At 42.5% G+C, this 24,394-nt stretch overlaps 2 protein-coding genes across 2 annotated transcripts; one reads left to right on the forward strand and one right to left on the reverse strand.

Annotated features, from left to right (window-relative positions):
* Positions 1–1,548: 1,548 nt before the first annotated feature.
* ndufc2 (NADH:ubiquinone oxidoreductase subunit C2) lies at positions 1,549–9,478 on the forward strand. The gene is made up of 3 exons (XM_028800322.2): positions 1,549–1,808; positions 8,668–8,811; positions 9,277–9,478. The coding sequence occupies exons 1-3, from the start codon at positions 1,670–1,672 to the stop codon at positions 9,324–9,326; spliced, it is 333 nt and encodes a 110-aa protein (XP_028656155.1). The 5' UTR covers positions 1,549–1,669; the 3' UTR covers positions 9,327–9,478.
* A 568-nt stretch (positions 9,479–10,046) lies between these two features.
* On the reverse strand, positions 10,047–10,757 carry thrsp (thyroid hormone responsive). The gene has a single exon (XM_028800320.2). It carries the CDS (start codon positions 10,686–10,688, stop codon positions 10,284–10,286), a length of 405 nt encoding a protein of 134 aa, XP_028656153.1. The 5' UTR covers positions 10,689–10,757; the 3' UTR covers positions 10,047–10,283.
* Positions 10,758–24,394: the final 13,637 nt, after the last annotated feature.

Below are 24,394 nucleotides of genomic sequence, written 5' to 3' on the forward strand. Positions count from 1 at the left end.
TCCATCTATTCATTTTCTGTATCTGCTTATCCAGGGTAGTATTGCCAGGTACCTGCAGCCTATCCCAGAAACTAATAGGTACAGACAGGACCAACCCCTGGACAAGGCACCAGCCCATCACAGGGTGAACACACACACCACACAGGCCCACCTTAGCACCACCAGTCCTTCTAAACTGCGTGATATTGGACTGTGGGAGAAAACCAACATGGACATGGGGAAAACCCAGGATGTGAACCCCAGTGTCCTTATTGTGATGTAGCAGCCCTTACTGGTCCTTTCCTTAAAACTTTTTTTTAGTGTTTAATCATATTAAGTGTAATTATTATAAAGATTTACAATTTATGAATTGATATGAAAAGGAATAAAAAAAACAATGTGGCTGTAACATATTTCTTACAAAACACATAATGCCTTTGCATGTATTAGTACTTGTTCAGCTTTTTTCTTTTTTTTCGTGGTGTTACAACCTTGAATATGAAAACATTACTAATAATAAATACTGTATAACAAAATATACATTTTTGAAGTTGTTCAAATTGTCATTTATATCTTCACAATCAAAATCTAAAACCCACTGAAAATATACTGTGATACTTCTATGCAACCTTAAAAAGTGAGAAACTATGGAGTAATAATTACATTGGCCAGGAATACCAAAACATCACTCGGCAAATGTGGGACTTCATGAACTTGTACTGCCTGCTCTTAACCTATTTTGGCCCAATTAGGGGAATTTTTCCAAGGTGCCTCTTTGTAGCAATACCCGCAACCCAGGGTCAATGCGGTATTTACGTGGGTTATTTCAAGCCCACACTGCCCGTGGTCCTTCCTCAGGGGGCCACTGTGTATGTTTGCTGGGTAGCGTCTCCACACCTTCAGTCTGGTGACTGTCACAGGGCCGTCTTACCAACATCCATTGTGCACCGGAGCCCCTGTTTTGATAGCAAAATAAAAACATACATAGGCATCGGAAACATCGTGGGCCCCTATGCTCCTGGGGCCAGTGCCTATACGTTAAGACGGCCCTGAGTCTTGTAGCGCCTTTATTTGCAGCAGAATCGCACGTGCCAACCTCCTAACCCTCTTGGTACGTTCAAGTCGGAAACAAAGCCGCTTTCATTTGGGCATCTTTTGTGCATAAAAATTGACGTTCGATCTTAACGTTGCTCCGCCCTGTCCCGTAATCTTTCCACATTGTTAGACTGGCACCGCATTCGCACTTTTCTGTAAACAAACCCCCTCCGCTTTTCATAGCAATGTCTGCTAAGCCGGCCCACGGCACAAGCTTAAAAACATCTACCGGTAGTAAACGAATTTAAAATATGCTGGCCAATGTTTGTTTGCACAGTCTGAGTAATGAGCAAAACAAAATCCCACTCATTTTTAGAAATTGTATAAATACCGATATTAATAGCCTCAGAAAGAGGAGACGTCCGGGAAAAAAAGCGTCAGGTCACCCTCAATCGAGCCGAAACAACACGGCGGAACGTTTATCCTCGTTGTCTGGTGGTGCACACGGAATGGGGAAAACGTCAGTACCATTTGGCGTTTCTTGGTTTCCGGTGCATAAAGGTGACCGAGGAGACTGATCATTGGAAGCGGGCGCTGCGTTTTCAAACCGGAGACCTTTGTGCACAGGTGGCCTGCAGGTAACAGGGACGCCACCATGGTGCTGCACCCAGAAGAAGCCAAAGTGTTGCCCCCACCTGGCATTTTGAATAGGAATTCATTTTGGATCGGAACGGTGAGCTGGTTCACGGCACTTCTGCACAACGCGCTGAACCGCAGGCCACCACTCAAAGCTGGTGAGTGCTGTGCAGGGTTGGGACTCCCATCTTGCCCTTCTGTTTGCACTTCACACCCCCCAAAAAAGAACAGGCGTTCTACTGAGTACTGCAAGCGAGCCATTCGCAGCATGCATCTGTTTCACTTATCGTATTGGCAAGGCTTTTAAGGACGAGCTGTATTTGCTGTCGGTCGAATTTATGTCCTGTGGGTGTTTATTATGAAGCACGGTCCGAAAACGGGTACCTCAAACGAATAACCTATTGACCGTTATTTGGCGAAATTTTTTCTTATGCTAGACATTGTTCCTTTCCCTCTGCTTTACATAATATTTGTCATCATAACTTTATTTTATCATAAGAAAAAATGCGTTCAAAGTTGAACAAAAGTGAATACAATAAAGTGTATTTCCAAAAACAATCCCACTGTGTGAAATCAGTGCTACTCTGTGGAAACAATGAAAGTAAAACATTTAAGTACATGCCATGGTACAACTGAAGCCGTCCATGTGTTTTATGGTTCGCCTAATTCCTTATAATTCCTTTTCGGGCCATAAGAGGTCGGCGATATCTCAACAGCATGGGGTGCCAGCTCACTTCAGTGCACACATAGTGGGCCGTTTTTGAGGTGCCATTCAGTCTGAACTACACGTCTCTGGAGTAGCAAGTGGGAAATCTAAACAGGTAGCCTGAATTGTGGAAGCAGCACTAACTGAAACCGAAGGTAGAACATGTGTGAATTAGCGTAGGCCGCCGTAATGTGGGGTGTTCATAAGAAATGTTGAGTCTGCAAGGCATCTGCACTGAGAGAGAGAGGCCACACTACTGCCAGAATAGTGACAGCCTTCTGTGTGAACTTGTTACATCTATTTGCATCTCATGTTATCTTGTTGCTGATCCAGCATACCACTTTTTAAAAGAGCACACTCACAAATGCAGGCCAATGCCACATATGCACAATTTTTCCTCCCATGGTGAAGAACAAGAGCCTCCTTAGGAAATACAGTTGACTCACACCTTTTTCAATCTCAGCTTTTGTTTGCTTCTCAATACACATTTTTGTCCAGGAAAACTCTCTGGTACCTATACACCTAAACCGCCTCAGCTTTCTACTCCATGGCTGAAGAGCATATCAAAGCAGGGGTGTGGGGCAGCTGGAGCCTAACCCAGCAAGCATAGGTTGCAATGTAGGAATAGGCCCCAGACAGAGTCCCTGACAGCCCACTGTGAGCACACAGCATGGTTAATTTTGCCTCACCAGTCCACCTAACCTGTATGTCTTTGCTGGTGTTAGGGAAACCTAACTCATCCTGAAGCCACTGGTGACAGAGGTCTTTTTTGAAGTTGAATTTCAAGCTAGTTAATTTACCAATCACAAGAAATACAGTTTAGAAGCACATTCTGAACAAGGGATGAGGTCATCAGTGGTGGTCCTCAGGGGGTTTGCCCGTAGACTGGTTAAGTTCAAATTTATACTACATTGGTTGTAATTTATATTAATATATTCTAAAATGTTAGTACATTTTAGCACTAACAAAACAGACGGTAATCCATGGATGTTAATATTAACCACTCTAGTGTATGCAATATGACATATTTTAGTCGTGAATAGTAAGTTGATATATGGAACAAACGAAAATAGAGATGATGTAGGAAAAGACTTTGTGAAGCAAGCAGTCTTGATGGTTGGGGCCTTATAATCCCCCAGAAGAGGACATCCTGAAACGGGGTGGATATGTTGAATAGGATCACAGATAATTTTACATTCACTTTATTAAATGTGCTTATTGCAGTATTGCAGGGGTTGTAACGTTTGACCCCTGGTTGTGTGCTTTTGTTGCAGCTCAGTTTTTTTTTATTTGGATGCCCATTTTGGCTGCTGAAGAAGTCCTTGTTCAAGCAAAATTTTTGTTTCATTTCCATTAGCTCACTTATTAACCTCCTCAACCCTTATTTGCTTCTTTTAGTCTTAAAGCACAATAACTCTTTTACATTGCTTTTTTTTTAACCCAATCTCAGTTAACAGTTGGATGCAAATGACAAAGGAATTGGCACCTTAACAACTAACTTGATCCTATTTATACCTGGATGTGTTCATTGTGAAGCATTTGTTTTAATAAAGTCTATCTATCTATCTACAGTGCATCCGGGAAGTATTCACAGCGCATCACTTTTTCCACATTTTGTTATGTTACAGCCTTATTCCAAAATGGATTACAGTGATCCCTCGCTATATCACGCTTCGCCTTTCGCGGCTTCACTCTATCGCGGATTTTATATGTAAGCATATTTAAATATATATCGTGGATTTTTTGCTGGTTCGCGGATTTCTGAGGACAATGGGTCTTTTAATTTCTGGTACATGCTTCCTCAGTTGGTTTGCCCAGTTGATTTCATACAAGGGACGCTATTGGCAGATGGCTGAGAAGCTACCCAACTTACTTTTGTTTCTCTCTCTCTCGCGCTGACTTTCTCTGATCCTGACGTAGGGGGATTGAGCAGGGGGGCTGTTCGCACACCTAGACGATACGGACACTCGTCTAAAAATGCTGAAAGAGGTACTACCTTCTGTGTGCAGCTGCTTCGTGAAGCGACATGCATACTTAAAAGCTCGAAGGGCACGTATTGATTTTTGACTGTTTGTTTTCCTCTGTCTCTCTCTCTCTCTCTCTCTCTGCTCCTGACGGAGGGGGTGTGAGCTGCCACCTTCAACAGCTTTGTACCGGCGGTGCTTCACATACTTAAAAGGCAAACAGCCCTATTGATTTGTTTGGTTTTCTCTCCCTTTCTGACATTCAGTGCTCCTGACGCGCACTCCTTTGAAAAGGAAGGTATGTTTGCATTCTTTTAATTGTGAGACGGAACTGTCATCTCTGTCTTCTCATGGAGCACAGTTTAAACTTTTGAAAAAGAGACAAATGTTTGTTTGCAGTGTTTGAATAACGTTCCTGTCTCTCTACAACCTCCTATGTTTCTGCGCAAATCTGTGACCCAAGCATGACAATATAAAAATAACCATATAAACATATGGTTTCTACTTCGCAGATTTTCTTATTTCGCGGGTGGCTCTGGAACGCAAACCCCGCGATGGAGGAGGGATTACTGTAAATTCATTTTTTTCCTCAGAATTCTACACACACCCCATAATGACAACATGAAAAACGTTTACTTGAGATTTTTGCAAATTTATTAAAAATAAAAAAATTGGGAAAGCACATGTACATAAGTATTCACAGCCTTTGCCGTGAAGCTCGAAATTGAGCTCAGGTGTATCCTGTTTCCCCTGATCATCCTTGAGATGTTTCTGCAGCTTAATTGGAGTCCACCTGTGGTAAATTCATTTGATTGGACATGATTTGGAAAGGCACACAACTGTCTATATAAGGTCCCACAGTTGACAGTTCATGTCAGAACACAAACCAAGCATGAAGTCAAAGGAATTGTCTGTAGACCTCTGAGACAGGATTGTCTCGAGGCACATATCTGGGGAAGGTTACAGAAAAAATTCTGCCTCTTTGAAGGTCCCAATGAGCACAGTGGCCTCCATCATCCATAAGTGGAGGAAGTTCGAAACCACCAGGACTCTTCCTAGAGCTGGCCGGCCATCTAAACTGAGTGATCAGGGGAGAAGGCCCTTAGTCAGGAAGGTGACCAAGAACCCGATGGTCACTCTGTCAGAGGTCCTCTGTGGAGAGAGGAGAACCTTCCAGAAGGGCAACCATCTCTGCAGCAATCCACCAATCAGGCCTCTATGGTAGAGTGGCCAGATGGAAGCCACTCCTTAGTAAAAGGCACATGGCAGCCCGCCTGGAGTTTGCCAAAAGGCACCTGAAGGACTCTCAGACCATGAGAAAGACAATTCTCTGGTCTGATGAGACCAAGATTGAACTCTTTGGTGTGAATGCCAGGCGTCACGTTTGGAGGAAACCAGGCACCGCTCATCACCAGGCCAATACCATCCCTACAGTGAAGCATAGTGGTGGCAGCATCATGCTGTGGGGATGTTTTTCAGCAGCAGGAACTGGGAGACTAGTCAGGATAAAGGGAAAGATGACTGCAGCAATGTAGAGAGACATCCTGGATGAAAACCTGCTCCAGAGCGCTCTTGACCTCAGACTGGGGCGACGGTTCATCTTTAGGCAGGACAACGACCCTAAGCACACAGCCACGATATCAAAGGAGTGACTTCAGGACAACTCTGTGAATGTCCTTGAGTGGCCCAGACTTGAATCCAGTTGAACATCTCTGGAGAGATCTTAAAATGGCTGTGCACTGACGCTTCCCATCCAACCTGATGGAGCTTGAGAGGTGCTGCAAAGAGGAATGGGCGAAACTGGCCAAGGATAGGTGTGCCAAGCTTGTGGCATCATATTCAAAAAGACTTAAGGCTGTAATTGCTGCCAAAGGTGCATCAACAAAGTATTGAGCAGAGGCTGTGAATACTTATGTACATGTGATTTCTCAGTTTTATTATTTTCAATAAACTAGGGGGCTTCGCTCACCAACCCCTGTGTTTGGTTTTCCAGATACACACTTTTAAGATTTTTTTTTTTCTTTGAATTGTTGCTATTTCATTAGTTTCACTTTTATTTCAGAACTTCTGTAAAAACAATATTTGTAATCTTGCGAGTCCCAATATGCTGAATCTTTTTAATGAGGTCAGGATAGGTTTTTCTGTTTGGAATTTCAGCACAGACAAAACGATCTACATCATCAGCAGTTACTTTTTTACTTTGTAAAAAAAAAAATTGTTAAGTAGAGTTCTGCATTGGACTCCTGTCTGTAAAGTCGTGCTATTTTCCTCTCACAGTTCCAAAAGTACATGGGGTTACCAAGGTGATACCCCAGCTTTTGTCTAGGTTTTTGTACAAGGGCTAGACAGAACATTTTGACTCCTGGGGTAAATGTAGCTTTTTAAATAAGCAGACAGATAAATATATATACATGAACAAAGTAACCAATAAAAAAACTCCGTTTTTGAAATTCTCAAGATTCTTTATTTGTCACATGCATAGTTATACAGGACAACACGCAGTGAAATGCATCCTGATCCACTTATTACAAACTGTGCAAAGTTAGGAGAATATCAGTTAGATTAACAAAAAGTCATAGATTGAAAGATAACAGTATAGTAGAAAATAATAAATAAGTAAAATTATGTGAATAAAGTAGTATTAAGTGTTAAGGTGCAATAGTGTAGTAATTATTGTGCAAAACCAAAGTTAGACTGGTGCATAGTTAAATGAGGCAGTTTGCTTGCGCTACTGCGATCTTTATTTTCTTTTTTTATATTTTCTAATTTTCCTACTTTCATATCCTTTAACTTTCTCCTCATGTGTATAGCGCTGTTTGTTTTTTTGTTTTTTTTTGTGCCTTTCTAATTTCACTGGTTTCATAGTCTCTAACCTGCTCTGTATGTGTTTAGCGTCAACGTTTGTAAACGTCTTTATGAAGTTCTACTTTCTTTTATTCATTGTCTTTTAATTCTGAGCCGGATTGGACGTGCTTTTTTTTCAATTCCACTTGTTCCGGGCTGATCATCACGTTCCTTATTTTCTAAATTTGCACCTAGATTATTGTTTTTCTTTTTAGCATTTTTTTCTCTCCATCGCTTTTGGGTCTCTTTTCTCCGCGCTTTTCTTTCTTCTTCATTTAATCGTCGACGTTTCATTTCTACCGTAATGACCTTATACACTTTATATGCACTGAGAGCCCTGGAGCTGTGTGTGCTGCATGACTGCCTTTACACTACTGATTTGGTTTTTTTTTGATATTGCTTGTAAGTAGGGTGTGTCTTGCAAGACTCTCGTTCTGTGTTCCCGTGTGACGCACCATGGCAGGTCTCTTTCGTCTTGCGGGTCTTTAAATTATCTTCCAAGAAGATCACGTATCGTAGACTATCAGGACAGGGGACAGGATTTCTTTTTATAATAGAGAGATTTGCAAAAACCTCAAGTAAACTTTTTTCACATTGTCATTATGGGGTGTTGTGTGTAGAATTCTGAGGGAAAAAATGAATTTAATCCATTTTGGAATAAGGCTGTAACAACAAAATGTGGAAAAAGTGATGCGCTGTGAATACTTTCTGGATGCTTGCTATCTATCTATCTATCTATCTATCTATCTATCTATCTATCTATCTATCTATCTATCTATCTATCTATCTATCTATCTATCTATCTATCTATCTATCTATCTATGTAATACATTGAAAGAAATGGATCATTAAAAGTGAAGGGCTGAGAATTAATGATCTGCTCTGGGCCACAGATCATTTGAATGATACACTTGGAAAGAAAAAGTCCACAATACAAGAGTGACCTGACATAGCAGAGTGAAGACATTAACAAGTCATAGTATTAAGTAATTTCTGTTATTCCTGAGGGTTGAGGTCTAATTAACAGTTGGGCTAGGAAATATAAAAAGTCTTTAGCCACCAAACTTGAGAGACCCTGGTATGCAGAGAAGTGACTTTGGGGAGTTCTTGGCCAGTCATTTTAAAAATACCCAATGCTATCTTCTGATTTCCCCTGTCACAGTAACAGTTCATGCTACATTAGCAGCCTGTTAGAAGGATGTCAGTCAATCACTACCTAGTTCTATATTTAGACCCCAGTCTGAACACAAATAAATATCTTTTAATATGAAAGTGTTTATATCCTAGCACAATTACCTTCAAATAAATACAAAAACCTAATCTAAATTTATACTGAAGTGTGTATGTGTATATATAATATATATAATATAATTTTTTTTTAATATAGTAGCATTTAGTGAATGATATAATTCCTTTTTTTCTAGCTGACACAGTATTTACATATATATAAAAAAGAATAACCTTTTAAACTTTTTCATAATTTGTTTTTTCTTCATCCTGTAGGTGTGCACCGCCAGGTTCTTTTTGTAAGCATCGGATGGTTTTTAGGTTACCATCTTACCAAATGGGAAAACTATACACATGCCAAGTTAGACAGAGATATGTCAGAATATATGCGGCTACATCCAGAACTTTTTAAACAAAAAGGTAAGTTACACTTTAAGCATTTCAAATCTTGTTTTAGTGCTCAGTACTATATTATTTCTAGAAGGTGGTACAGTGATAAAACACTGTGGCGTTGCAGCCTCCAGGTCCTTGGGCTTGAATGCTGGTTTGGTCACTGTCTTTGGTGTTTGCATATTCACCCCATGTTTCTTTGGTAATTCTGTTTTCCTTCCGCATTCCAAAGATATTTTGTTAGATTAATTCTAAATCAAGTGTGTGAGTATTGCTGTGTTTGTGAGTGGGCCCAGCAGGTCCAGTTTCTGGCATTAAGTGTAATGTTGCCAGGATAAACCCTGGCCATTTGAAACCCTGAATCCTGTTTGATAATGGATGGATAGCAATTTTTCAAAAGTTAAAATAACTGGATTGTTAAAAAATATTTAATTGAAATATATTTGGCAGTAACTAGTATTAGTCATCTGATATGTTTTTTTACTTATGTTGCAGAAAAAAAGACTTTTGCTGAAGTGCTGGAGAAATTCTACCCGATTCGCTGAGTCTGAAGCTGATCTTCCTTTAAAATCAAGGACCTTCAATTGCAATGTTTTTACAGTCTGATAAAATCCTTTCTGAGAACTTTCTTGACTGGGAGGGCACACCTTATAAATGTAAAATATTTACTGAGTAATAAAATATTTCTGACAATGTGCTTTTGCTCTCCTACTCATTTGATGTTGCATTTAAAGTTAAAAATTGAAAATGAAAGTCAAAGAAGGATTCATATTTGTAATGTATATTTAGCTGACACCATTATCAAAGGTAACTTTCAAGATCAGTATAGGTTACAGCTTTTTGCAGCTTTTTTCTCCAGTCAGAGTACAGTCAGTTTAAATGACTTACTTCGGGGTTGCATCATTAAGTAAAGGCAGGAATTGAGTGTCACTCGTGATACAAATCTAGTGCCTTAAGTTGATACACCACCTACAGTATGTCTTATCAGTTTTAGTATGTCTATTACCCTTGAAGAAAACAGACATAGGATTGTAAGTAAACTTAACAGATACATTCAAGAAGGGTACAAACAATGTAAAACTAATAGGAATCTTGGTAAAATGTCTCTCCTCATTCTTTTAATATCACATCTGCAGGTAGTAAAAGCAATTAGTGCTCCCAAGAAATCTACATGCTATTTGAATAAGACTCTTGACATGCCAGTTTATATAATAATTTCAATAAACTAAGTATGTATTTCTGCAATCAATGGAGAAAGACATGACTTAAGGACTTAAACGGGGCTTTATTATATTTTTATGCCAAATAGGCCACAAAATGTTGTATATTTATTTCAGGTGTTGCCTGAAAAGCTGTTGACAAGACTACATTTTCTGTAGACATCTTACAGTTAGTTGCTCAGTGTAATTTTCTGTCTCTTGCAGTAGCTTTTTTACAAAATCGGAAGCATTAAAGTCTTCTGTATTTGCTGCTTACACCAGCATATCTTCTAAAGTTGTGTTTTAATTGGCCAGTCCAATTATATCCTTGTATCGTTTGGTCAGGGATTGAGATTTTTTCGTCAGATTGTTAAGCACGGAGTAAAGTCCTTTCAGATGCAAGTAGAAGATAGCTTCTGGATCTGTGATTTCAGAGTTCTGAGTTTCCTTGGTGAAGTGAAGGCTCTTGGTTTTCCAGTCATCCAGCGGCATCAGACCACTTTCAACAGTATTCCTGATTGATTTCAGCATAAGGTAACATTCATACAGGTCCTTGGCATCAGCCATGGCGCTCTCTTCATCTAAGGTAACATCTCGGAGGAGGCTGGGTAGCATAACTGTGTGCTCCATGTTGCGGACTGCAGAGGTATACTGGGCCAGAGCCATAGTAAGGCAGCTCTTTTGGTGCTTGGGCTCGACAGACTGCATGTCTTCTTGGTGCTCCTGTGCCAGTATTGATGGAGGCTAGCTGATGGTAAGTAGTGCACAATGTTAACAGTGAAGAGGCAAGGTTTTATACCATCTGTGTGAACTGTAAGTGCGGTCAAATCAACATTGCAAATCTCAGAGTTGGCACAGGATTGGATGTTACATATTATCAATGGTGATGCAAGTTTGGGCACTGGAGAAAAAAATTACAGACAAAAACCTGGAAAAGAACTTGTCATCTGGCACAAGGTGAAGGCTTTGTCCTTCAGTAAATGCAGTGATTATGAAACATCATATTGACACGCGTTTAGATGGTGAAGGCTGCCAAGGGTCAGCTTGCACAGTTTTAAAATGAACCAGACATTCATTAAACAGACTTGAGACTGTAAAAGCTGTACCTCTCCTACTGGTATTAAGAAGACAGCCTTGGAACGTGAAATTCTTTAAAAGTTAAGACAGTAGCATTTATTAAATGTTCTGTAGCAATTTGTTTTACCATAAAATTAAAAAATAAATCAATTCCAAAAGTATTAATTACGATTTGGCAGACAACAAATGCTATTTGTAGTGCTTCTGCTAAATGATAACTTTTGTTTTGTATGATTCTGACTTATAATTTTTAAGAAACACAGGCAGTCATTGTGGTCTCATTTTAGGATAAAATCACACATGCATAACTAGACAATTAGACACCTCATTGACGCCAAGGACAGACTGCAGTGTTTGCACAGCCCACATATAAAGTAGAGGTCAGATGGAATCCAAAACTACATTCTGCTCAAGTGGTAAAATTAGGAAGTTTTGTATGTTCAGAGTCTACATAAAATTACAAATGGTGGAAAAATCTGATCCAAATAAGTGTTTCTCTATATAGGCAGTACTGCCTCCCAAGGTGTGTTGAGAAAATTTCAGGGGGCAGTGTAAACTCTCGCGCTATTAGGGGGATGTTGTAGAGGTTTGGGTGTGGTGGGCCTGACAAAGTGAGTGATACAAAGAAGGAGTGATGAAGAATAGTAATATACTGAAGTTGTTTCCACATTTTTGGAATGGGACCCATCTCCAGTTGTCTTCGGTGTGTGCTTCCCATCATGGATGGTATCAAGGTTTAAACAAAATGACGTTCGTTGGGCTGATTAGCCAAGGTCATGGGGCTAGTGGAGCTCCGTCCTGTGGGTCGCACTTCCAGTAATGACGCCTCCTTTCATGAGGCTTGAGTTTTTAGGGCAGCTGAACTGGAAGGGGTAGGTCAGTCGCCCTCACTGGTCAGATTCTCGGTACTGTGGAAAAATGAGATGACAGTGTTAGCGATAACGCCTCCTCTCGTCCCGGTGGGTTATTACATACCTTGACTGAGCCTGTTTGGAGATCCTCTGATGTGCATTTTTATTTAGGGACAAACAAAGTATCATCTATCTATCTTGAAATCAAACTTATTCTTTCACAGTTATGGCATACATCAATTTATCCGCGAATCATATGTTTGAAAGTGATGCATTATCATTAAATTAATAAAAGTTCCAACAGCTTACTATGACAGTCTATGAATCACCAAAGTAAAAATTGAAACACAAACCTTAAAACATGTTGAAGCTACAAATGTTAAGATTTCAAAAGATGTGCAGTCTATGTTTCTGAGGTATACTTATAACAACAAAACAAAGTTAGAAATAATAAATCATTGATTCTTAGCATCATACAGCAGGAAGGATAAATGTTCTCTTCTCTGCTCAGGTATGGGTGAATGTTTGAATATAAAACAAGCTGTGGTGCTAATGAGAAGTTCACGTCTAGGTTGTCCATCAACAGTAGCATTAAGTCCCCCCTCTCTGCAACTAGAGCCCTTGCCACTAACAGGCATGATTGTATGTTTTTCCCATTTGTGCCACCAATAATCAGTTGGCCTGAGCCTCAATGCAGCTTCACGCTACGCATTTCTCTGCTTCTCCCTCTCCAATTCTGTCTCTTTTCTTTGTCTTTTGTCTTCAGTTCTTTTGCAGCTTCTCATCTGTATATTGTGGCAAATATAGACCACATGTAGCAACAAAGTTGAACACTTTTGGCCTCATAGTCAGATGGGTTGATGGTTTTAAAAATTCAACTAAGTACAGCTTGAGTGCTTGAATTTCAATGAAGGTATAACTGCAACTGAGCCATTCGAGCTCCATGAGAGGTGAAGTAAAGGGCATGAAGTCGAGAGAATTCTTTAAAAATGGTGGAGAGTTACAAAACTATATTGTATTTTTGCAAAAACAATATAAACATGATGAAACAATGCTTGCCACAATTCTGGTACAATAACTTTGACTTCAGAAATACCAACATTATCCTTTAATTTAACAGAACATCACCTCACTTGAACCGAACGTGCTGTATGATGGAGGAAATTTGATTTTGCTCTGCTGTATAGCAGATGATTATCAGTCATTTGTACTTACTCCAAGTAGTTTTTGTGCATTAACAACTGTCCAATCCTTCAACCACTTCTCCATTTTAAAGGCTATGGGAGGCCACAGCCTGTCCTTGAAAGCTGGAACTTCATAGGGCCGCAACCACTCATTAGGCTTAGTCACACACACACACTCACTGGGCCAATAAGCCTAATGCACACGATAACACACACAGTTCTGAGATGTGTCCGGAAATGCGTGAGGCAGGCTTCTCCTGGAGCTACGAGGCAGAGCACCAGCCACTGTGCCTCCTATATTAAAAATGATCTCTTCATGTTCTAAATTCTCTAAATCCAAGTTTAGGGTCTCACTGGTTGTAAAGGGGGAACCAAATCCAGATAAGACACCAGTCCTCACCCACACGGACACACTCACTGAGAGCAGGCCAGTTAAGAACTTCCAGTCAGGTTGACACATGAATGTTTGAGAGGAGAGCACACAGTGAAACCTACAGAAATATGGGGATGCTGTGAAAACTACATACTGATAGAGACCAGGCTGGGGAGCAAACATGGCGAGGCATCGGCACTAATCACAGCACAACAGATGACATTTTAAACAAATTAATTAATAGAAATTAGAAATCTATATAACAAAGAACTATTAATTATATTATTTACTATACTATACTAACAGGAGAGGAGAAAGTGGATGACTTGAGTCTGCCTTTGGGATGAACTGTTATGCATACCTGAGTGTAAGTAAGGACTTAAATATAATAATTTTCGTAAAGATCTTACAATTAAACTCAGGAGACATATTATGCTACAAGCAAGCATTATTTGTGTTAAAACAAATCAGAGTCAAATCTATTTTAAAGATCTGAGCAAACCTGTTTCTTAGTCACAATGTACAGCAACTGACCTCTCTGTAATAAAACCGACGCTTACATATTATATTTTACGTTAAAGCAATCAGACGTATTCTTGTGATATGGCAGCATTTTATGTGAAATGACGACAGCCTTAAAGGTTATCGCATAAGAGGACTGGCATCTTTCTGTTTACCTCATTCTGGCAAGGATGCAAAGATCTCTTGCTGTAGGGTGAGTTTGCTCAAGTTCATTTTGTCACATCAGGTGATGGCCTTCTGGAATCAGCTGTTACTCAGACAGTACAAGATAAAGTTCACTAACCTTATCATTGATCACGTCTTAAAATAGACCTAAATTGATCACATTTTTGTGTTCATTTTCCAGACACAGTAGCCTTGCTTTCACCCATCTAGGAATCACCTCATGTTTTATGTCCTCCACGTACACCAACGACTTTATAAGGTGCATATAATAATAGAGAGTTGGCCACCCACATGCCCTCAGGAAGGACTGAATTTGAAGGGACGTGGACTCAAGAAGGTGTTACAAGTTCGGAGATGCTGACTTATGTCAAAGCACATTTCTTCACTAGTTTGCAAATGACCTGACTTTGCATCTATACCCTGGAAACGTTTTCCATCTCATTATACAGATGCTTGTTTGGATTGAGATTTGGTGAAGGGTGGTGATGTGCATATGCCTCACAGGCAGTTCAGGCACAGGCAGTTTTGGTGTCAACAGCCAACAGCATAAATCACAATGGACTCCATGAGTAGATGCTCGCCTCCCTCTTCAAGCGACTAGCCTGTGGTCCAAAGTGTTACCTGGTGAGCCAACTCTGTAGATTGGTTGTGATGGCCTTTCACACAATGTGTTGGCTCTCCCTTGATTTTGTTCCACATGCTTCCTGATAGACCTGAGGGTCTTCCAATGACCACTGATACCAGCAAACTGTGGACGACCAACATACGTCTGTGATAGTTCAAGCTGAACGCCCTGCCTCATGAAGACAGAACATTCTGCCTATATCAGACTCACTCAGTCATTCTTAAAATGAAAACCAAAACATTGAGACATTCTTGATGTATGACAAGAGGTGTGACATATAAGAGGAGACCATTCAGTCCATCAAGCTTATTTGGTTAGCCCATAGCTAAGTTGTCTCAGTATTCCAACAATTATGGCAGTGGAAGTGCCTCATAGGCAGCATGAACCAGACTGCTCTATCCATTCATGATTGTGGAACCTGTTGGACTACCCAGACTACTTTTGGCCTATTATATTCTGTGCTGATACATTTTACATAACCTAGTGTCTAGATTTGAATGAACAAGAAACAGCAATGTGATTTGTATTGGTTAAGCATCCAAATAAGAATTTAATCATACTCTGTACATGTGACAATAAACATGAATTATATTGAGTACACTAAGTTAGATTTTTTATCAAAGCACAATCCTTAGAGTTTAAAAGAGTCGACACTATTGTCTACCAAAATGGCATTACTAAGGTCACAAAAACAATCAACACTCAGCAGAACAACAAAAAGAACTGGACAAATTAAAAGAAACATTAACAATGCCCTACAAACCAATTGCAATCTAATTGCAGATATCACATCATTGCAAATAGCACATCTTGATTTACTCTTGTTAAGAATATGGTGGAAAGGAAACCATTGAGAATGGTGTGTTTAAGTGTGTAAAGGTAATTGGTAACTTGTACTGTCTTTCAAGTCCATAATATAATGTAGCAATTCTGCTTTTAAGCTTTGATGCTAATATCACTTTTGAATGATCTTTATAATATTACTGAATACCACTACTGATACTTCCTCAACAAATTCAAAGTCCTGCAGCAATCTCTGTGTATCCCCCAAAAATACACACCCACACATCGTCTGTGGCTGCCCCTCTGCACCCCTCCCCCAATTACAGGTTTTTTTCTGTAGGCATACAAATATGGTATTTGTGCAGATATTCTAGCTGATTGTAAGAGATATTGAACAATTGTTTCTGAGTGCATTCATTGAGACTGTTCAGTTTTAAACTTAATTTACCAAGATAAATTCAACAAAAACACATCAAGTTAGTGAATTTGTTGTACTTTTGATATAAATTCTGCAAAAAGACCAACTTGGTTTGCTCCTGTTTTATTCTAGTTGGAATTTCCTGAAAAGTCCTCCTTGGTCAGAACCACAAGATACACAAATCAACTAAACTGGCTCCCCTTGATCCAGAAGATCCTGTATTGTTGACTTCCTCATAGAGCATGGGCCTTGCAACTCTACTGTGGAATTTTATGTCGGCTTCTTGTAACTCTAAACTTATTCTTTTACTCCCTGCCAAACACTAAAGACCATAAGAGGAAACGGGAGTATGGATTGACCAGGACCCTACAAGCTTATCTGAGGATGTAACTTTATATTCATCATCATTGTGAGTTCAATGGGGTTAGAAAACCTAATGCAAAGCAAATTATATACAATTCAACATAAGCAAAAAAAGCAAACTGGTTACTGACTTTCACCACACCCAAGGCCCTCTATGCACAGTCACCATTCAGGGCATGGATATGGAGGTATTACACTTCTACTTGGGAATCCCCATCAATGACAAGCTGAAGAACACAGGGACATGGATGGAAACTTGTTAAGGGCAGATTTCACATACAGTACATGTTGGAATGTTTTTCGGCTTACAAAGAACCACAGACTCATGGAATAAATTATCAAATAGTGTGGTTGAGGGTTGAAGTTTAGGGACCTTCAAATCACAACTTGATTTTATTGTGGTCAATCTAGGTGAACAGGATGGCCAGGCTTGTTGAGCTGAATGGCCTATTCCTGTCAGAACTGTTCTGATATTTTAGCAGATGAACTACAGTATATAAGACAGGGGAGAACAGTCTCTTTTTTTCTTAGGAGACTGCATTCCTTTAATGTGGGTAGTGATAGCTATCCTATATCTATATATAGGTGCCATCTCGACCTCCTAGAAGTAGTAATGAAGGAGAGAATGAAGACAAAACCAAAGGCCATTATGAACAATGCTACACACCCTCTCTCAAACACTCACTATCATCGAGTACTTTCATTCATGCAATCATTCTTTATCTACCTGTTATCTGAAGCTGGGTCGCGAGGCTAACAGTCTTAGCAGTGAGGCCCATACATTCCTTACCCCAGCCACACTTGCCAACTCATGCTTTGGGATCCCAAGGTGTTCCCAGGGCATCTGGGACATATAATCCTCCCAGTGAGCCCTCAGACTTCCCTGAGGTTTCCTCCCATCTGGTTGGGCCCATAAAACCTCCACAGAGAGGCGATCAGGAGGCATATGTATCAGTTTTCCGTATCACCCTAATTGGCTCCTCTCATCGTGGAGGGTAAGCAGCTCTATTCTGAGCCTCTACTGGATGTCTGTGTGATATAGTAGGTCCGCGTCTCAGAAAAGAGGGTCGTTTATAAAAATAAATAATTAATTGGCTGGCTCATTCTCCGTGGGCGTGCATGTTCAATTAGCTGCGGAGATTTGGTGGAATAATTGGGGTGAGATGCACCTGCATGTGAAGGTGTGGTCTTTCTCAATTGCTTCATTGGCTTCCTGAATACAAAGAGGACTATTTCATTTATGTTAGGTAGAATGCCCAGAGGGGACTGGGCGGTCTCGTGGCCTGGAACCCATGCAGATTTTATTTTTTTCTCCAGCCATCTGGAGTTTTTTTTTTGTTTTTTCTGTCCCCCTGGCCATCGGACCTTACTCTTTTTCTATGTTAACTAATGTTGTCTTATTTTAATTTCTTATTTTGTCTTTTATTTTTCTTTTCTTCATTATGTAAAGCACTTTGAGCTACTTTTTTGTATGAAAATGTGCTATATAAATAAATGTTGTTGTTGTTGTTGTTGCAGTGGCCAATTGAGAAGCTGTGCCCAAGGAGCCTTATAAGAATGAGCTGGCACAATAAAGGAGAAAAAAAAGAATAAGACTGATTGGAAGAAAAGACAGGTTAATAGAGGGTGAGCAGAAAGGCAGGAACAAGAAAGAGTCAGTTTGAGCAGGGGAGAGTGTGAATGGCACTCAGGGGCTGATGGCCACTCCAGCTGATTAATGCTAATGCTGCTTAGTTGTAGAGCAGAGGTAGTACGACTGCAGGGGAGTGAGAGGAGGAAAGAGGAGTTCTGTGGGTGGTGCCATGGACCACAAGGATGCAAGCCTGGCAGCGGGAGGCAGAGGCTCAATGGGGTGCCCTGCCTAGAGCCAGAGAAAGCTACAAGGGGCCTGAGCCTAGGAGCAGCTCTGAAGGTGGGCTGAACGTCTGGATAGGCGCCTCCTTGACTGCAAGAGCCCGTATTGGGGTAAGCCAAGGAGACATCAAGTATTAAAGGACTGCACTAGGGCTCATGGTTTTAAGGACAGTTTCCTGCCTGTGTGTTAACCTTGTTTTCAAGGGATTAGTTATGGATTGATTTTAACCTTCGCTTTAATGGATCATTTATTTAACTAAAGACTGCACTTTTTGAACACTTTGTTTGGACTTGCTTTAATAAAACCACTGAGCACTTTTCACCATCCCCTTGCTTGGTGTGTGTTTGTCCTCATCTTCCAAGCTCATCCGGTTATGCTATCAAAGGTGTTGGGTTCAAGTGGCTTCTGTACTTATGCACTGGGAGAGCCCAGACACCATAAGGAGAAAGCTCATTTCTGTCGCTTGTACTTGCTATTTCATTCTTTGGTCATTACCCAAACCTTCTGGGTGGGGTGTAGGTAGGGATATAAATTCACTGGTAAATCAAGAGCTTTGCCTTCTGATTTCAGATCAGAATAGTGACCGTATAACTGTGCTTGCTGACCCAATCCTCCTGCTGTTCTCACCATTCCTTTTCCACTCCCTTGTGAACATGAACCTGATGTACTTAAACTCCTCCACTTGAGGCAGTAACTCAACTTCCATTCAAAGAGGACAGTTTGACTTTTTCCTACTGAGGACTATGACCTCAGATTTGGTGCTGATCCTAATCCCTGCTGCTTCACACTCCATCATAAACCATATCAACATGTGCTGGAACTCACAACCCAATGATGCCAAAAGGACCACATCATCTGCTAAAAGCAGTGACACAATTCCAAGGCCACCAAACTGGTCTCCCTCCCCTCCCCTCCCCTGCTGCACCTTGATATCCTGTCCATGAAAATCACAAACACGATAGGAGATAAAGCACAGCCCTGTCAGAGACCCACAACACACTCGAAATGGTTCTGATTATGCCAACACAGCTCTCACTGTGATTATACAGGGACTGAATAACCCTTATTAGGAACCCTGGAACCCCATACTCTACCAGCACACCCCCCCCCCCACAGAATCCCTCCAGGAACATTGTCATATGCCTTCTATAAGTCCACAAAAGACATGTATCCCAATTGGTTGTACTCCTCCAGAATCCTCATGATGATAAAGAGCTGGTCCACTATGCCATAGCCTGGACGTCATCTCCATTGCTGTTACTGGATATGAAGTTCCACGACTGAGTGGACTCTCCTTTCTAGCACCCTGATGTATGCTTTTCCAGGGAGGCTGATAAGTGTGATTTCCCAATAGTTGGAGCACACGCTTCTGTACCACCTTTTCAAAAATGGGGATAACTACACCCTAGTCTGCTACTCCATAGGCACAGCTCCCAATGACCACACAACATTGAAAAGGTGTGTCAGCCATGATAGCTCAACAATGCCCAGAGCCTTCAGCATTTCTGGAAAGATCTCTTCCTCCCCTTACCACTGCAGAGTTGCTTAACTACCTAAGTGACCTCCTGCAGGGAAATGGGCATTGATCCTTCATCAGCTCTACCTCCTCCACAGAGGGCGTGTCCATCGGGTTCTGGAGCTCTTCAAAGTGTTCCTTCCATCGCCAAACAACATCCTCAGTCTAGGTCAGCACTTCTCTACCCTTACTGAGAACAGCCTGGGTGAATCCCTGCTTTCCCTTTCTGAATCACTTGATGGTTTGCCAGAACCTCTTTTAGCCTGATCAATAGTTGCTCTCCTCCCAAAATGGTCTGTCAGTAACTTTCTGCTTCTTTGGGAATCTCTTGTGCTAACCATACACATAAGGCCTCCTTTATCAGGCTGATGGCATCCCTCACCTCTGGTGTCCACCATTGCATCATTGGGTAGCCACTTATGGCCTTCATGCTGCAGCTGTTTGCAGCCTCTTCCACAATGTAGGCTTTGAGCAAGGCCCATTTGGACTCTATATCCCCAGTCTCCCCTGGAATGCGGGAAAAGCTCTTTCAGAGGTTGGAGTTGAAAGTCTCCTGAACCGGGGTCTCCCCCAGATGTTCCAAGTCCACGCTCACTACTTGCTTGGGTTTTCCAAGTCTGTCCTCCCCCACCATCTGACCCAGCTCGAGCCAGATGGTGATCCGTTGACAGCTTTGCTCTTCTCTTCGCCAGAATGTCCAGAACATATGGCCACAAATCTTCTGACATGATTATGACTGACATTTACTGTTCTTCTGCGGTGGGTTGGCACCCTGCCCAGGATTGTTTCCTGCCTTGTGCTCTGTGTTGGCTGGGATTGGCTCCAGCAGACCCCCGTGACCCTGTGCTTGGATTCAGCGGGTTGGGAAATGGATGGATGGATGGATTTACTGTTCTTCAGTTTCACACAACTGTTCTTTAAGGTAATGCTGAGTAGATACTATGATTTTGTTGCAATTTACTATTTACTAATTTATTCTCATGGAATACTCATTATAATATGAACCATTCAATGTATAGGTTTAGTACTCTGTATGATGTGCAGTTTCAGACCTGGATTACTGTAAAGATTTGTTATTTAATTGTTGCAATAAGACATCTTCATGTTAATGATGATCTCTTCATAGCTGTTCTCTGTTTTATATTTTGTTTATTACGCATATTATAGTCTGTCCACTAAAGTGTTACTGAGCTTTTTTATCTAAATCATCCTGGTGTTGCTTCACTCTGGATGAGACTCACTCACACCCTTTGTACTGACTAATCTTAGGATTTTTGAGAAACCTTTACTGGCACAGCCACCATTGATTTGATGCCATTCACTGTCTGGGGTCATAAGCGGACGGAAGGTCTGGTAATGGTGTGATTGCAGAATCCAATGATCACTGAGCCAGATTGCTCTGATGAGGTAAAATTAAATATAGATCTCATAGTGAACAGTAGCTTTGATGAAAAACAAAAGTACCAAAGAGCATGTTCAGGTTTTCTGGGTAGAATATCCAAATGCTCGTGGATTCTGGGCTTGAAGCCTGTGCCTAGTTGTCTGTGTGAAGTTTGTACGTTTTCCCCTTGTCTGCTATTTTCTTACTGGTATTCCAGTTTTCTTTGTATGTTCCAAAAGCCAATCAGGTTAAATGGACTGCAACTCTAAACTGGCCTGGGGTGAGTGCTTTATGATGGACTACTTCTCTGTCCAGGGTGTTTTCTGCTGTAAATTTAGTGCTTCAAAGATAAGCTCTGGCTCCTTAAACCTGAATGGATTAAGCAAGTTTGAGAATGTAAATGTAGTTTTTTATTGTTTGTAGTCAGGGCCAAATCTAGCATTTTTGGTGCCCTAGGTGAAACTTTCAACTTCTGTCCTCCGCTGCCCTAATGTATGACCATTTCTATGATGTAACAGTTTTGTAAATGTAGAATTATTGCTATATTCCCCTTTGATATACTATTGCCTATATAACATGTTGTTTGTAATCTGCTAGTTTAAATGGATAATGAACTGATTTCTAAATAATAACATTCATGTATGCAGTTTATGTGGACAATAGGTGTATATTTAGTTTAATGAGTTTCCTACTTTTTGGTAAATTATGTCAAAGAAAACTGGCAGTTTACTCCCCATGTGCACATGGGTTTCCTCCAGATGCTCTGGTTTCTGCCCAAATACATTCAGGTTAGGTGGACTGGTGATGCTAATCTGACCCCTGATGTGAGCATGTTCGTCTGTGATTGGCTGCTGTCCTGTTTAGGGATTGTTTCAGAATCAGAAAAACTTTATTAATCCCAGAGGAAATTGCCTACCCCTCCTCGAACTACCACCTTACTGTGGTGGAGGGGTTTGCGTGTCCCAGTGATCCTAGGAGCTCTGTTGTCCGGGGCTTTATGCCCCTGGTAGGGCCACCCAAGGCAAACTGGTCCTAGGTGAGGGATGAGACAAAGAGCGTTTATACAAACCTCCTATGACGAATAAAAAATTTGGACGGCGTTTTCCCTCGCCCGGACGTGGGTCACCGGGGCCCCCCTCTGGAGCCAGGCCTGGAGGTGGGGCTCGATGGCGAACGCCTGGTGGCCGGGCCTGCACCCATGGGGCTCGGCCAGGCACAGCCCAAAGAGGCAACGTGGGTCCCCCTTCCCATGGGCTCACCACCTATGGGAGGGGCCAAGGAGGTCGGGTGCAGTGTGAGTTGGGTGGTGGCCGAAGGCGGGGACCTTGGCGGTCCGATCCTCGGTTACAGAAGCTGGCTCTTGGGACGTGGAATGTCACCTCTTTGAAGGGGAAGGAGCCTGAGCTTGTGCGTGAGGTTGAGAGGTTCCGGCTAGATATAGTCGGGCTCACCTCGACGCACAGCTTGGACTCTGAAACCAATCTCCTTGAGAGGGGCTGGACTCTCTACCACTCTGGAGTTGCCCCCGGTGAGAGGCGCCGAACGGGTGTGGGTATACTTATTGCCAAACCAACTTGGAGCCTGTTCGTTGGGGTTTGCCCCGGTAGACGAGAGGGTAGCCTCCCTCCGTCTTCGGGTGGGGGGACGGGTCCTAACTGTTGTTTGTGCGTATGCACCGAACAGCAGTTCAGAGTACCCACCCTTTTTGGAGTCCCTGGAGGGTGTGCTAGAGGGCATACCATCTGGGGACTCCCTTGTACTGCTGGGAGACTTCAATGCTCACGTGGGCAATGACAGTGAGACCTGGAAGGGCGTGATTGGGAGGAATGGCCCCCCCGATCTGAACCCGAGTGGTGTTTTGTTATTGGACTTCTGTGCTCGTCACAGATTGTCCATAACGAACACCATGTTCAAGCATAAGGGTGTTCATATGTGCACTTGGCACCAGGACACCCTAGGCCTCAGTTCGATGATCGACTTTGTGGTCGTGTCGTCGGACTTGCGGCCACATGTCTTGGACACTCGGGTGAAGAGAGGGGTGGAGCTATCAACTGATCACCACCTGGTGGTGAGTTGGCTTCGATGGTGGGGGAGGATGCCGGTCAGGCCTGGTAGGCCCAAACGTGTTGTGAGGGTCTGCTGGGAACGTCTGGCAGAGCCCCCTGTCAGAAGTAGCTTCAACTCCCACCTCCGGCAAAACTTTGACTATGTCCCGAGGGAGGTGGGGGACATTGAGTCCGAATGGGCCATGTTCCGTACCTCTATTGTTGAGGCGGCTGACCGGAGCTGTGGCCGTAAGGTGGTCAGTGCCTGTCGTGGCGGCAATCCCCGAACCCGTTGGTGGACACCGGCAGTGAGGGATGCCGTCAAGCTGAAGAAGGAGTCCGACCGGTCCCTTTTGTCCTGTGGGACTCTGGAGGCAGCTAATAGGTACCAGCAGGCCAAGCGGAATGCAGCTTTGGTGGTTGCTGAGGCAAAAACTCGGGCATGGGAGGAGTTTGGGGAGGCCATGGAGAACGACTTTCGGATGGCGTCGAGGAGATTGTGGTCCACCGTCCGCCGTCTCAGGAGGGGGAAGCAGTGCAGCGTCAACACTGTATATGGTGGGGATGGTGCGCTGCTGACCTCGACTCGGGACGTTGTGGGTCGGTGGGGGGAGTACTTCGAAGACCTCCTCAATCCCAATAACATGCCTTCCAATGAGGAAGCAGAGCCTGGGGACTCAGAGGTGGGCTCCCCCATCTCTGGGACTGAGGTCACCGAGGTGGTCAAAAAACTCCTTGGTGGCAGGGCCCCGGGGGTGGATGAGATATGCCCGGAGTTCCTCAAGGCTCTGGATGTTGTAGGGCTGTCTTGGTTGACACATCTCTACAACATCGCATGGACATCAGGGACAGTGCCTCTGGATTGGCAGACCGGGGTGGTGGTCCCCCTCTTTAAGAAGGGGAAGCGGAGGGTGTGTTCCAACTACAGAGGGATCACACTCCTCAGCCTCCCTGGAAAAGTCTATTCGGGGGTTCTGGAGAGGAGGGTCCATCAGATAGTCGAACCTCGGATTCAGGAGGACCAGTGTGGTTTTCGTCCTGGTCGCGGAACAGTGGACCAGCTCTACACCCTTAGCAGAGTCCTGGAGGGTGCATGGGAGTTTGCCCAACCAGTCTATATGTGTTTTGTGGACTTGGAAAAGGCGTTCGACCGTGTTCCTCGGGGAATCCTGTGGGAGGTGCTCCGGGAGTATGGAGTACCGGACCCCCGGATAAGGGTGGTTCGGTCCCTGTACAACCGGTGTCGGAGCTTGGTC

Source organism: Erpetoichthys calabaricus, chromosome 4 (genome assembly GCF_900747795.2).
Source record: "Erpetoichthys calabaricus chromosome 4, fErpCal1.3, whole genome shotgun sequence".
Classification (NCBI taxonomy): domain Eukaryota; kingdom Metazoa; phylum Chordata; class Cladistia; order Polypteriformes; family Polypteridae; genus Erpetoichthys; species Erpetoichthys calabaricus.

Excerpts from the sequence above, each read along its gene's own strand:
- ndufc2 (XM_028800322.2), top strand. The coding sequence starts at position 1,670 with ATGGTGCTGCACCCAGAAGAAGCCAAAGTGTTGCCCCCACCTGGCATT. Across the intron at positions 1,809-8,667 it reads CAGGCCACCACTCAAAGCTG|GTGTGCACCGCCAGGTTCTT; the intron begins GTGAGTGCTGTG and ends TTCATCCTGTAG. Across the intron at positions 8,812-9,276 it reads AGAACTTTTTAAACAAAAAG|AAAAAAAGACTTTTGCTGAA; the intron begins GTAAGTTACACT and ends CTTATGTTGCAG.
- thrsp (XM_028800320.2), bottom strand. The coding sequence starts at position 10,688 with ATGCAGTCTGTCGAGCCCAAGCACCAAAAGAGCTGCCTTACTATGGCT.